At 49.3% G+C, this 14,361-nt stretch overlaps 4 protein-coding genes across 4 annotated transcripts; 1 reads left to right on the top strand and 3 right to left on the bottom strand.

Moving 5' to 3' along the window:
• Window positions 1-3,518: 3,518 nt before the first annotated feature.
• On the top strand, window positions 3,519-5,049 carry EPUS_03257 (uncharacterized protein; the record flags this gene model as incomplete). Its single annotated transcript, XM_007789687.1, has 3 exons — window positions 3,519-4,048; window positions 4,241-4,487; window positions 4,585-5,049. The coding sequence occupies 3 exons, from the start codon at window positions 3,519-3,521 to the stop codon at window positions 5,047-5,049; spliced, it is 1,242 nt and encodes a 413-aa protein (XP_007787877.1).
• Window positions 5,050-6,055: 1,006 nt separating this feature from the next.
• Window positions 6,056-6,922, bottom strand: EPUS_03256 (uncharacterized protein; the record flags this gene model as incomplete). Its single annotated transcript, XM_007789686.1, has 3 exons — window positions 6,056-6,168; window positions 6,243-6,387; window positions 6,476-6,922. 3 exons carry the CDS (start codon window positions 6,920-6,922, stop codon window positions 6,056-6,058), a joined length of 705 nt encoding a protein of 234 aa, XP_007787876.1.
• Window positions 6,923-7,639: 717 nt separating this feature from the next.
• EPUS_03255 (uncharacterized protein) lies at window positions 7,640-11,780 on the bottom strand (the record flags this gene model as incomplete). The annotated part of the gene is made up of 6 exons (XM_007789685.1): window positions 7,640-7,792; window positions 7,875-8,111; window positions 8,199-8,834; window positions 9,915-10,207; window positions 10,265-10,746; window positions 10,801-11,780. 6 exons carry the CDS (start codon window positions 11,778-11,780, stop codon window positions 7,640-7,642), a joined length of 2,781 nt encoding a protein of 926 aa, XP_007787875.1.
• Window positions 11,781-13,671: 1,891 nt separating this feature from the next.
• Window positions 13,672-14,130, bottom strand: EPUS_03254 (uncharacterized protein; the record flags this gene model as incomplete). Its single annotated transcript, XM_007789684.1, has 1 exon — window positions 13,672-14,130. The coding sequence occupies one exon, from the start codon at window positions 14,128-14,130 to the stop codon at window positions 13,672-13,674; it is 459 nt and encodes a 152-aa protein (XP_007787874.1).
• Window positions 14,131-14,361: the final 231 nt, after the last annotated feature.

The following is a 14,361-nucleotide window of genomic DNA, read 5'->3' as shown; positions in this document are numbered from 1 at the left end:
TGTCTGGTTCTAAGGGCGGCCGGTAATCTACCTCCGGACCCTTTTGATAAAGTGCCATCATGTCACAGAGGACGGCAAGAGCCATAGAACTTCATCAGGGGGCGACTTCAAATAGATTAGATGCGAGGCGGCCCCGTTCAGGCATCATAAACCTGACCCGATCAAAGATGGCTCTGTGGTACCCGGCTCAATCACTGTCCTGTTAGGGCCGCTTTTGCCATTCGCGGAATTTTTCGTCGAGCAGCTAGCGCTTCCTTCGATACAACATGTTTCGTCGGCTGATTGATTCCTTGTCAGTCACTCCCTTCAGGGTGTGGATCGCTTTATTTAAATCGAGGGATTCCTTGCTGTTTTAGACCTCGTGTTGCTTCTCCGCAGGGAGACACTGCCAGACGTTCGGATTGCAGGGCACGGATAATCCACAGAACAGTTCAAGGACGTGTGATAGTCCCTGACTACCAAGATAGGCACCTTGCTCGTCTGCGGCTTTCCTGGGCATGTAGTGCTGGCCCAGTGTGTTGGCATCGCTGTGCCCGGCATGGACCTTGCGGGTGGACTCCTCTTTATAGATTTCCGCTTCACGAGCGACCAATTAGTGAGAAGAAGAGGAGGGGAGCATTGTGAACGTACCAACTAAGTATAGGCCCTTTGCTCTCTAGTCGTGGCATGTAGGGGGACAGGCGTACCCCGTACGATGGCCTAGAGCTCGAAACCGATTGCTAAATACACCCGTAGTCTCAATCTTCTTCACCGGACCTTGCTGAAATTTAAAGAAGGGTTTATTGAGCAAGTTGTCTTACTAATGTAATTGCTCCATCTCTCCCTCTGGCGGCTCCACTTGATGAATGTCTTTGATAGAATGGTAGTCTCTCAACGCCCTGTAAATCAGAAGCCGAGCGAGGAGTAGAAGAATATGATTTAAACAAAGACGCATTAGATCTTTACCTTCATACAAGGCATGTTGCGGCCTGCGCTTCAATCGTTAGACATCTCATAAAGGGCAGAAACAAAAGGCTCACCTCTTTTCAGCCCTCTTCGTCATGTTCTTGGCATCCTTAGTAAGCTGAATAGCAAACTCTACATGTTGAAATTCGATCCAAAAGACCGAGAGGACGATATCCTAATGATCACCCGATTAAGCCCGAAATACACCTAATCTGAAACGCGTCATTACTTACCCTGTAGTATAGACCTCAACCGGTGCCTATTCGGCATGTTGACTCGATGTACTCTCTAATACGAGATGAAGAGAAGGTATTGCATAAATGTAATGTCCAATCGTCTAGTCTTGTTACGGGCACTTTATACTCGAACCAATCTGCCGTCCAGAGCTGCCTTGCATAGTGGAGCAAGTGCTGTTGAGTTACGAATCTCTGTGGCCGTTTTGGACCGGCCAGATTCATCTCCTTTGATAGAACGGTGAGGATCCACTTCAGAGCAGATTAGCTAGATCACCTAAGTCTTAAGGAGACGTACTATGGTCAAGGAGCTCGTTAGCGAGTATGGTATTTCATCGTGATTTTTCTAGGCCCAGGCGGCTGTGAAGTCGTTCAACCGCTTTCGTATAGTCAGTTCGCCAGGTGTAGTTCTCCCTTGTGCATCTTGCCCTCGTCCTTTAGTAGCATGTGCCACCGTCCAGGCGAAGTTTTGCAGAAATTCTAAATCATGCACTGATGCATGAGGATTCTGTGATGCGACATACTCATCCTATAACGCCAGAATATCTAGGGGATACTGAATGACTTCAGGTTGGAGATCTCTCGCGGCTCTTTCACCATTCACGATGCTCTTATCCTTCTCGGAAGCCCTTTCGTTAGCTTGACGGAGTACCTCAGCTGGACTCCTTTTTCTAGGCATTGTAGGAGATACAAAGACGCAGGGGAATAAGCGTTAAGCAGTAGCAATATAGAATTAGACGTTGTCACAGGAACAACAGTACAAAAAGGGAGATATAAGCAGAACGCGCCTCAAACCTAAAAGACTCTACAAGCCAGGTGTAGCATGAGACGGAATAAACCCATAAACGAAAAGATAGATGTACTATTGAGAGGCTAAATGCCCCATTTCTCAAAGAGTGCATATTTCTGGGCCTGGGGTCCCCAAATAGGGCCCTTGTTAAGCCTCGCGTAAAGTTGATTAAATTCATGAGACGGCAGACATGAACAAGGGGCAGATATCCAACAATAGTAAGGGCCCAAAACTAGGACTGAGCACGGGTGAGGTGAGGGTGAGCAGCCTGAGCAGCACTTGGATGGAGACTGAGCACGAGGGTGAGCAGGGGATGTCAAGACTGAGCTGTGGCGGTGCAGGGTGAGCGGAGGTTGAGCCGAAGTTGAGCCAGTCAGTGGCATAAGACTGGGTGAAGATTGGTGTGCTAACGCCACCTAATTACAGCTAAAAATGCAACGTCCATTTGCAATCCTCATTCAAAATGTCTAACAAGACTGAGAAACAAACAAGCAAAGATGTAAAGACTCATTGTATTAGCTTCTACTCGCCCTCTTAGCTGTCCTTTATCCTTTTGTCTTATGACAGGCTATTCTAATTATGACATCTCACCAATACCACCGGTTGAGCGCCGACGAAATTGAGCTTCGAAGGCTTCCGTCCTCGCAGGAAATAGACACACATTCACATAATGTTAAAACAAGACAAAGGCATTCGCGTCGACTTCTGTTCCACAGTCAAATGTCCGGATTATAGGTAATGGGAAGCCTGGCTTTTTTGCCCTAGGGAGAACGCCATCCCATCAAAACGTACGGAACGAAAGCACCCTTGTTGGCAATGTTTAGAGTCCCGGAGTGTGGGCTCAATTCCCATGGGCAGGGTTCGGCGCCTTGATGCTTGTGGTTGCGTGTACGTCAAAAAAAACCCCAGCTACCGAGCTGGCGGAGCTCCCACGCTGCTATTGCACGTTTCTGTGTTCCATGGACACTATCGGCCATCACTAATGATGTTGAGTAAAGTCACTGGAGCAGCAGCGGCAGTCCTGGCCGTTAGCAACGGCAGTGCAGTTCGGGGTTGGCAAATACGCGGTGTGGCAATCCAACCTCAAGTTTGGCTTTCAGTCTTGGCAACAATCATGGACTCATTGGTCCTCTACGCGCTTTTCAAGGGTTCAACGATCACCTTCTGGAAAAGATCGATGTATGGTACAAAGGTGAGTCGATTCCATCTCTTAACAGAAGTGTTCGAGGCCGGGTGGACTACTTCGGAGCACTTCATTTCCATGGATAGTACGATAAAGGAAGTTTGCTGATTTGTGCTGGTAAGCTTCGTAACCTGTACGATTATTTCGAATCAACGGGCTTTGTCGGAGCACTAAATGGCGTTGTACGGGGAAGATTCAGTACCGTTGCTTTGGGTAATGCTCCTTGTCAAATCATTCCTATAACGATGGAACCCTTATTCATATCGCACTAGCATGTATACTGGCGTCGCTCTCTGGTCTGCGCGGTCCTTTGTTGCAGCGAGCAACGCTCATCAACGAACATGCCCAGCTTGAAAACAACGGCACAATGGAGTTGCGCATGGCTCAGATCCTACCCCCGGGCTACCTCTATGGATCAGGATTTGTGTTCTCTGGCAGCTTTTCCCAACTGTACACCGCATTCGGGAGGGGCGCTCCCATACCATTCTCATATACAGGGTGTGGAGACAGCTGCACAACGACACTCCAAGGATTCGGCTTCAGTGTCAACTGTTCAACTGTCCCAGTGTCCAATGACGACGCGAGGGCAGGCTTTAGATCTGAGAATGTGACGACGATTGGGAGTGCCGTACCGGTTTTCAACGTCTCATCCAGCCTTTATGGTGAAATCGAGTGCGACCTTGGCGATTCCTGCTTCGCCAAAAATAAGGCTGCAGCAGAACTTGGAAGGATCGAGATTGCAAACTTGTTCAAAGCAGCGCCCGATTGTGAGAGTGATGTGTCTGTTACCAGCTGCAGTCTGCAGCAAGCTATAGTGGAGTACGATGTTGTGCTCCAAGACGGCATCGTTTCTTTGCAACATGCGCATTGGCAGAACGACACCGTCCTATACAATACGTAAGTGTCCACGAATCCGTCCTGCTCTAAATTGGAGCATGCACAACCAGTATGCTTTGCCTCCCGTCCGGGTCTGCAAAGTGCCCTACTACTCCACCTTGACATTTCAACGTCGATGCCCATGTGAAAATAGACAGCTGATCAATAATCTCTCGCTATATAAGAGGCGGCTAACAGGTCATATCTATTTAGACCACCTTGGGACGAGCCTGAGTCCCTCAACTACTACGGTATTACGCCATGGTGGAGCAGCTCTATGAACTGGGTCAACTTTTTCATGTTGCAATTCAACGAAGAGCTTGATAGGTACGGCGATGGCGAGCTAGGACCTGCGAGTATGAATCCTATCTTCCGGCTCGCGCAGCAATTCATTAACGACGATGCCGTAAACTCCCTGAACTCAATTAACTGCAATACCACGTTTGACGACCCGAGTCAGGTATGATCCCTTTGAATGCTGCAAGATAGTCAACAGCGTCTCTGTCTCCCCTCCGTGCGCCTCCATCACCTTAAGCTCTCCAACTGATCAACAACAGTATGTCGTCGACCGAATCCGCGAAATAGCATTTCGCACCTCTGTCGCTGCTGCAACCGTCACGAACAACACCATTCTCTTTGGAAACGACTCTCTTATCACGTCTGGCCTTCCTCTCATTCGAAATTGGACGCAAACAGTTTCATATACCGGCCGGTCAACCCAGACCGTCTACTCGGTCAGTACGGCGTACCTGATAAGCGCAGTCGTCGTCAGCTTGCTTGGTGTGGTGGCTATTGCACCGCTGTATTGGGGTTGGTGGGAGCTTGGCAGGGATGTCAGTTTCAATCCGTTGGAAGTGGCCAAGGCGTTTCATGCCGAGATTTTGATAGATGCCGATTGGAACATGAGTAAGGAGGGTTTGGTGAAGATGGTTGGGGAAAGAGAGGTGAGTTATCGGGTTGTGGATGAAGGGGTGAAGGAGGAATTCAAAGATGTTGCGCGTAAAGGAGGAGAGGAGACTTGAGGACGAAGAAGGATCTGTGTCTAGGGAAAGGACATTGCAGCATGGCTTGATGGGGTGCACAAACCCCTATATATAAAGGTGAGAGTAAAGGATCGTTCCTTGTCAAGAGATGTACAAACACCTGGGTACTCTATATGTCTCTTTCTCCTTCGGCCGTTGCCGTTGCCTTTCCTATCCTAATACCTTATATCTAACCTCAATTCGCAGGATATCATCGAATACTTCAAGCTCCCTCTTCGCTTTTCTTTGTTAATCTCTTTTTTCCCTTCTGTCGCCGTCTTTCCAACATTTTCCCCAAAGCTCAGCCCACAATCTCTTCGAGCGACCTTCGTCAGAAAGGGCTCTGAGAAAGCACAAAGATATCATCAGTGGAGAAAGAGATCAAAAAAAGAAATTCTGAACCATCAACGAAAAGACAACTTACCACCACACCTTAGTACTTCTTGCCACAGTAGGTCAATGACTCAATCAGAACACAAAAAAGCAGCCCGTCTTTCAATGCAGCTCTTCTGTGATGGAGAATATGAAATCTGTCATCCCGGCGCCCATCCAAGCAATATCAAAAAATTTGAAAAGCTTCGTGAGAAATGGTATCTACTATGGAATTGAGGGTATGTCAATCCTAAGATATAACTAAGCACTATCGTGTAAACGTATGAGGATTCCACTGGCCACTGACAATAGTCCGGGTATATGATGACAAACGACAGGGTTATGCCATCTACCTGAAACACTAGTCTTAGTTATGATGGCCCAGCTTTATACCGATAATAATGGATATACATTCCTCTATAGGACGTCCAGCTGTTAATCCATACCCATTATTACCCAGGCAAGACCCGGTTCATAACCAGTCAGGTTAACAGCCGGGGCGGACCAGCGTGCTCACTATTCAACACCCTTCCCTACTGCTCGCCAACCTGGTGGAGTCTGATCAAGAGGGTGGTCCGGCTTAGGACACTTAGCTTCTACTTTGTGAACGACTCACAAGTTGGCTCCGAAACGCTCAACAAGCTCCACCACCAGCTCCAGCAACAGCGCCGAGTGCTCCAGCTGTCTTGGCCATCTTCATATCTCCATATCCTCGCATGCTCTCAGGCGGTGTCCACCTTTCCAGAGCTAAGCGACAGTCAGTCAAAGATGCAAAGTCGCGAATCAACGCGGTCTGTCCCCTAGCAGAAGCCCCAACCTACCTTCTGTGCGAGCCTGTCGGCTCTCGGCCGTATCGTGCCAGAGTCTCAAACACCAGGTGGCGACCAGCGCATCCCTGATCCTCCTCTCCATCGGCGCCGTGACGACGAGTCTGTGCGGCTCACCCTTTCCGTCCTCGTACGCTACCTGTCGACCCCTGCGGTCGGTCCATATATAGCGCCTGCCCATCCGTTTCGGCTTGACGGCGAATAAAAGCTGAGCCCTTTCATCGAACAACGGGAATGCCGCCATGGTCTTCTTCGGGCAAACGCGCCTTCAACTCCGGCTTCTGGAGTCGCGACTTGACCGCCTCGAGGCTGATATTTCCCAGCATCTCGGGCAGCACGGATGTGATGTAGTAGGCAGGTTTTTCATTGCTGAGTTGCGCGCCTGGCGGGTGCGCGAGATAGAAGAGATGGCGGTTCTGCGGCTTGCTGGGAGCTGTGCCCTCGGCCGTTTCCGCTTGGCCGTGTTCTACTACCCGCTCGAATACCACGGATGAGCCCTTGGGTGGGAGGGAGGTCACGTTCCAGTTCATCTGGTAAAGTGGTATTGCGGGGGCAGTCTCACACACTACGGACTGGCCTGCCAGCACGAGAATCGTTGGGTCTAGGAAGTCCTTGGACGGTCCTTCGTTCGCTTCCTCACAAGGAAGTGGCAAGCTCTGGGAGTTCGCTTCCATCGTACCACCCGTATTCAATGTGTCAACGGGTTTACAGGCGGTTCAGCTGGGAGAAGTAGAGCTTGCGTATGCGGGTAATATGGATATATAATCGCCCCTGGAACCTCAAACACGCTACTAAAGTGTAGACGATGTAGTTAAATTATATTAAGAGTTGATACATATACTGACAAGTTAGATAACACTGTTTCCAACTCCTCTAGCGAAGGTTGACTAGTTTCTGAACCTATTGAAATCAGAAGTAGGAAAGATGATTGATTGCCTACTTACGATGTGGAGCGCTATGCTCTAAATCTCGATTGGTGGTATGTAGCTAACTAGAAATCTAAGATGCAAAAGTTCGGACGAATAGCTCTCTAGGCGCCAAGGCCCCACAACGAGTGGCTATAACGAATAGCAATATAACTAGTAAGTTAGTGTCCTTAACTTACGTGGAGAAGGACTGGAGGTCCCTGAAAGTGACGTGGCATTGGTCCTTCGGTCCTTGGCAATTTAGCCAACAATTTGTCATTATAAGGATCATCAGAGGGCTCAATTGACCATAATTTGACCATCATATGGCCATAATTTTAGGAAAAAGACGTCGAAAATAACATAATTTTACCAGGTAGTAACTGACTAGCTATATACTTTATATAACCAAAATCATATCATAGTCAGACCCTGCTAAGTAGAGAGATGGTATTTCGCTGTGCGGTTACGGGCCTACTTCTTTACCTAGCATTGTTTGATCCTCTTCGCGTAGTCGAACGCCTTGGCGAATGCCCAGAAATGCAGCGTGAGCCCGACCGCCATGAGAATATGGAAGATCTGATGCGACTGGCCCCAGATATCAAATCTTCCCGGACGCCATGCTTCGGGCAACCGTGTCTGTTCCCCTCCCCAAGAAGGTTACTAGTTAGCCATTCGTTGCCTGAAAATGAGATGTTGTCGGAAGAATTCCCCAACTTACTGCATAGATTGTCACCGCAGTCAGGTACACAGCTACGGTAAGAACATATCGCGATGCCCCGGCCTCAGCGTCCGTTTGGCGGTATCCGTGGAGGAAGGAAGCATAGATGATGGGATAGAATGCGGACGAAGCCATGATTGAGAATAGAAAGCCTCGTAGGGGACGCCATGCCGGCTGGTGGAATCGTCGGACAAAGATGACAAAAATTGCTGCCACAAACTGGGCGGCGAGATCAAGCTGGGAGCGAAAGCATGTTATTTACCAGCAAGTTTTAAGAGGGAGTCTCTTGATTCTCAAAACGAAGCAGGAAAATGAGCAACATACCCCGATCCAGAACACTTTCGTCTTCCTGGCCACGCAGGGAAAGCTGTACCAGATTCCAGGGGGGAAACAACCCGCCGTGACCACGATGATACCGAGGAAATCGAGCTGAAGACAGAAGTCATGTGTTGCGCGAGAGTGATTGGCGAGGATGTGGTAGATGGTTGAGAGCGCGAAACAGGAAGCGCCTCCCAGGAAAAAGAGCCCAAAGACGGTCCAGTCGTCGGCATCAGCGTTCGGGTAGTGCTCTTTCGTGAGTGGGTACAGCCGGATCGGCAGCGCGATCATCCACAACGTCGCGAGCAGATGGCTGTAGATGTTACCCGTTTCATTGTGCACATAACAGCAGCTCTGGAAGCTCGTCCAGTATGAATTGGATGTCGGTCGGAATCCGGATTGGATGTGCTCGTTGTCTTGGGACCACTCAGGTAGATCGCTCCAATGGACTAGAAGTCTGTCTGTAGCTTTCTGGAGCAGCGGCTCCTCCTCCGTAGCGATATTTTTCTTCCCCGCCATCCCAGTGGGCGGCTGGGGCCTGTGCCTCAGGCGCATCAAGTCCTGATGTTGCCTGGCGGCGTCGTGGCTCTGCTTCGGCGCGACACGATCCAGTTGTTCTGGAGAAGCTCTCAAGAAAAGGCTCTGGCGCCAGTGAATTGAAACACCCTTTGTTCGCCCAACTTACAACAGACTTTACTTCATGCGAGGTAAAGGAATAGAACTCTCTTTGTAGTGTTTTCAAGGAAGTTCAGTTACAACAATAATAACGGTAAAAACAAGGTTATGCAGCCTCAATCTTATCTCTTTCTGAATCTATATTGAATGTGTGGTGGTTTGAACGTTGAGGACGAAGACTCTAGGACAGGCTGCACAGATTCCATCACGACTATTGTAAGACAAGGGGACTCTAGCAGCGCAAGGAATCTACTACGGAATCAGCCTGAAGTAAGGAGTATTCCTAGTACAGTGCTAGTATTTGTCCTCAAGACAGCTACTGCACGGGAAGCCTGAAGTAATGTTAGCTCAGCGCTAGTGTATACACTTGTAAGCCCTCCCTGTACACGGCCGCTATGCTCAGAAGAAGTTAGATGTAATGATTTGACTGATCATAATGGATGCACACAGAACAAGCTTTAAAGTGGCGAATTATATCATTAAGTTGCTGTAATAAAACTAGCTGTTCTTAGCACCAGGTTAACATCACTTCAGGCCCCCCTTGTAGTACTTTACAGAACTACTAGTACTCCGTACTAAGTTAAGCTGATTACTACGTATGATTTCACTGTACTGAAATAAGTCAATCCTGTGGATACTGATAAGAGAAGCTTTGAGAAAGCGTGGTGGCAACGTAACGTAGTAATTGTTACTAGCCATTCTCAGCACCGTGCTAGAGATACTTCTGCCTCATACCATACTACGTAGTAATTTCTGCGCACCGCTGATTTCTATTCACTGACATCGGTCTACTCGTACGCCAAGCCCACAATAAGCGCAAAGCTAGGCCCAAGTACCAGCGGACCAAGGCGCAAGGTAATTACTACGTACATACTCCGAGCTCCACCTGGCGTGTCATCATTAAACTCTTTTCGGAGGCCGCCTCATCTCGATTCCCTGCGCTAGAAGCTGCAGCTTGTCATCGCCTTCCCACTGCGCACGTCTCACTTTGCCTCTACCCAATTTTTTCTGCATCCATCCTACTACTGGCTCAATGCAGAAACTCACTAAGATGATTAAACCTCCGCCAGATAGGATGATCGTAACCCCGAGCAGACTGAAGGACTGCACCTCCCCGGAACTTCGAAACGTCTGCGAATGACAGAGTCGCTGACCTAGTGCGTCATTACTTGCGGGTGGGACAAGCTTTCCCGTCATGCCGAGATACTGAGGACCGGTAGCGTATTCTAGGGCGGCTTGCTGGATTGCAGCGAGCCCTACTGCAAACCAGCCAGAAAGTTCAGTAATCCATTGAGTATTTGTCAGGGGCCCTTGAAGGGAACTATAGATGGTCTCGGACGCTATGCGAGGTGAGCATAGGCGGCTAGTTGCTGGAAGAGAGAGAGAGATAAACATACCGCGCAAGGCCGCTGCGCCTCTACTAAACACGGCAAAGTACATCCCTGCCGAAGTGGCAGCAGAGGAATACCCTGCGACGAGTGCTTGGAATGGGTTGAAACCCAGATTGTCGTTCTTGAGAGTATTCAGTCCAGTATCTCTGATCAGTTGGATGGCCGGAATGTCATCGTGCGGCCACAGGAGTTGCGCGCCCGTCAGGTTTGTGCACCGCGGGAATTGGCCGCTGGCGACTGCAGGATTGCAGTATTGATGCTGCTCTGCACAGGCCACAGCCGAGATATTTCGGTCAGACCGATAGGCACGAACCCCCAGAGGGCTAAGCTTGGCAACATGAGCAGAGAAGACCGGGTCATCATTGGGCTGGATGAAGAGAATGTCATTAAACGCGAGTAGAAATATAGTCACGTCGGCGTCGGTACGGTTAAGATCTGGTATTGGGACCCAGATACCCGAGGCACTTCCTGCGATTGAAAAGGCAGTTCTGCAAACATTTAGCCTAGTGATCTCCTGTATGATTCTTGTTACAGAGCCTTACTGGAGCTGGTACCCAAGGCCGTTAATGGGGACACGGACATTGCGAGAGAAGGTGGGGGCGGAGGCATTAAAAGGCCCAAACCCAAAGTTCACAGGCCCTGCATAAATGTTTTCAACATCTTTAACTTCGCCGGCGGCTCCATCGACAGACGTTTCGGTGGCCGAGAGATCATCGAGGTCAAGGGGCGCGCATGTTGTCCGGCGTCGATATGTCACTCTGTCCTTTGGTGGTGCGTTGACTCCGAAGATAGCATGCGTATCGATTGGTCCAGTATCAAAGGAGACGGCTAAGTTGTTCCGACATCGCCGTGCACTGAAGGGGCATGATGCATTCGTATCCGTCTCCCAATTGATCTGTTTTTGTGGATAGCTCTTACACTGCAGAAGGTTGTCGGTCAAGCCATAGCAAGCTCTAGCGTATCCAGCAGCATCTTGAGCAAGCTTCATCGTCCTCAAAAATTTGCTGAAGGAGGAATCAGGTCCATCAGGATATCGGGCATACCCGCAACTTTTGCTGTACAATAGAGTATTATTGCCTGTCGCTTTTGTGACCTGAGAACTGAAAATACTGGCTGCGCCGAATGATGAGAAGGTCGCAAAGGCAATGAAGATGAAGAATGCGCATTGCATACACACACTCATTCTCTGGGTTCGATCTTGATCATGCCTTCGAAAGGAAAGGAGGGCAAATTCCCAGAGCGCTGACACAGGTCCGGCAGAATTCCGCAATATCACCTGGGTTTTCCTGCGGAAATTGTCTCCGTATGGATTCTGTCTGGCAGCCCGCGTCTGGTAGGAGAGGTAGCATAGTATCTTCCAAAACTGTCCTCCTGCCGCAGTGACGTAGATGGCCAAGAATGCAGCGAAGAGGCCTGCTTCTCTCTGGTAGAGCGTCAAGGTCGCACCATAGATCGGGCCTTTAGACCAATTGGTCCAAATGCCAGTGTAGACAAAAGAAGACGCGTATGCCGTTCCAGACATTTTTTGGTCGTGCTCTTACACACATACATTTGAAGCAAAGGGGGGGGTGAGAAGGGCAGCCGATAGCTTTGCTGTTAAAGAAGAATGAAAGAAGGATAGCAGTTTATGCCCGCCTCGTTCTTCATTATAGGGATTGCCATCAGACAATGATCGATGCTGCTTGTAGCATAGGAAGGGCTTGAGGCGGAAAGTTGATGCCTATGAGCTCGCAGCCCCAAAGCCATATCTCCTGACCGAGAAGGCACTTGGTTCTGCTCTTGCAAAACGGACCCAAATTGTACCTGGATGAATGAAAATAGCATCAAATATTGATGGACAAAATATATTCAGATGCAGGGGAGTTGATTGGTGGCTTCTTCCGACAGAGTCGGCGCCTGGATTGTGAGTTTTGGGCAGCCTCGCGCTGGCGTATTGAATCCACATTTGCGCCCCCAGCTTTCTCCAGAACCTCTCCTATAGGATTGTCTAGATGATCAACAGCTGACAGACTTCACTGGCACAGACCCGCGGAACCATCGTGAGAGTAGAGTAGCTATATCTAACGGATGAGTGGAAAGGATAGTTGATGTCAAGGAGGTCGACAAAGCTGGAGGCAGTCCGTCGTCTTCTCAAGACGACATTGCGCCAGGCATATTTCTTTCTCTTGACCGTCAAAGGTATGATTTTCTGCCTGCGCCATGGATGATCATTCCTGAGGTGCAGTTGGTATTCGCACTAACTAGCAAGGGTGAGTCAATGACACCAAGGGCGGACCACAGACAAACACTGCCGCCATGAGCCCTGCTGTTGGACATCATCACGTCTGTAGGGTCTTGTGGAGTAGAATAGAAATACTACAGGGGGCAATAAATATTGTTAGGCTGGCCCTAGTAATATTGCTTCAAAACGCGCCTCTAACACAGCCCCATGTCACTCTGATTACAACGCTATACTACGGTAGGAGGCATAAGTATTGTCAGCCTGAGCTAGTGATGGCTAGGTTTTGATACAAGGGCCGGGCGTCCACCGGAGCCATTGTAAGTCTTGACCCCTTAATAATCCTGATGATTGGGTCTATGCTGAGAATCATACAGACTAACGTTGTTTCAGTAAAGTGCAAATTTCTTAAGGCTGTGTTAAATACAAAATATCTAGCTTGAAGCTAGCAATACTTATGCCTCCTGCCGTAGTGAGTATTGTGAGTGTGGCCTAGTAATATTGTTATTTAACGCCCCTCTTACAGATACATTTGCTGCCCTTCTACGAACATGTCAGGAGTGCCAAGGGTCTTGAGCGGCGTGATAATCTGGCGTACGAATAGCATGCGCTCTTAGTCGTAAAGCACTATCAGCAGTGGCGACGAAGGATGGACTCCCGACTTCAATAAGTCGAACGATGGAGGAACTCTGACTCCCAGAGTGCAGAGTTCTCCTTTTGTGTGTGCGCGCGCTAGATGTGCGTAGCGTACTTGGCAATCTTGGCAATCTTGGCACGGTGTGACAGAATAACGTACCCTCCTCGACGTCTTCAACGCGTTCAGCTTGTTGTTCTTCTACTACTACTGTTTCATCTCTTAAAACTGCTCGAATTAATGCTAGCGAAATGTCAGGTAGTCATTAAAGCTAGTGAGATGTATACTCAACCTAGGTACATATCGAGCTAATCCTAATCGAGCGATTTTGGGGCATTCTATCTTGGCATTTACAAGTCGTTACTAGAGTCGCTTTCGCATCTTCGATGCCCATTTACTCCTCGATCAGAAATGTCAAGAGCCGCTGCTCTCCTGCCGCAATTCTCGAACCGCAACAAGCTCCCAACTCTACGAGTCAGCCGGATGGCTGTCCGTCCGTCCAGTGATGTGTCTGCGCGCGGAAGAAAGCCAGCGACTCCTGCGGTTTTCGAAGGGCGCTGCTCACCCGGATGAGGTCGTGGGGCCGAATTCCGCGCCTGGGCGAACAAGGCGGACGACCCACTCAGCCATCTCTACATCCGCCTTTCTCTCCTGAAATCCCCGAGAGCGGTAGTTAGGGGGCCAGGTCGCACGAGGAGAAGCCGCTCCACCCCGTCCTGTGCGAGGAGATTTCCACGTCCGGCCAACAAACACATCGACCCATGATGCGACCAGATCGACTGGAATCAATGCCACCGTTCGTTGCATGGGGTGAGTCCGCCCACCGGCGCCCCCTCGTGGACCTGCTTGTCGTTTTTGCTGGACGATACGCCCTTGATTCATGAGTTGTGATCTGGTTACCGGGGAGCAAGGATTCCCTTTCCGGTCCCGGCTCGAAGGATAGGACCCGCTATCACGGTGCCAGTACAGAAATTCTTTTGCTAATGTAGCATAGACAATTTCCGCAGAGAAAATTGACATCGCCTCACACACACACAAGCTAGGACTCTCGACTTCTCCTTTTCAAACTCATGAATACATAGGCAATACTCTGTAAAGAATCACGGAGCTTTCTCTCTCACTCTCTGAATCAGTTGAAACTTATCTCAACCAAGCTATGTTCAGTGGTAAGGGTCAGAATCCGAGGCAAAGCAGTAGCGTGTGTACAATACAATACAGGAATATTTTACTGCCCCCCCTCACCCCCCAACC

This window comes from Endocarpon pusillum (genome assembly GCF_000464535.1).
Source record: "Endocarpon pusillum Z07020 unplaced genomic scaffold scaffold1275, whole genome shotgun sequence".
NCBI classification, from domain to species: domain Eukaryota; kingdom Fungi; phylum Ascomycota; class Eurotiomycetes; order Verrucariales; family Verrucariaceae; genus Endocarpon; species Endocarpon pusillum.
Note: the sequence above shows the minus strand (reverse complement) of the source record. Positions and strands in the feature narration are given on the sequence as shown.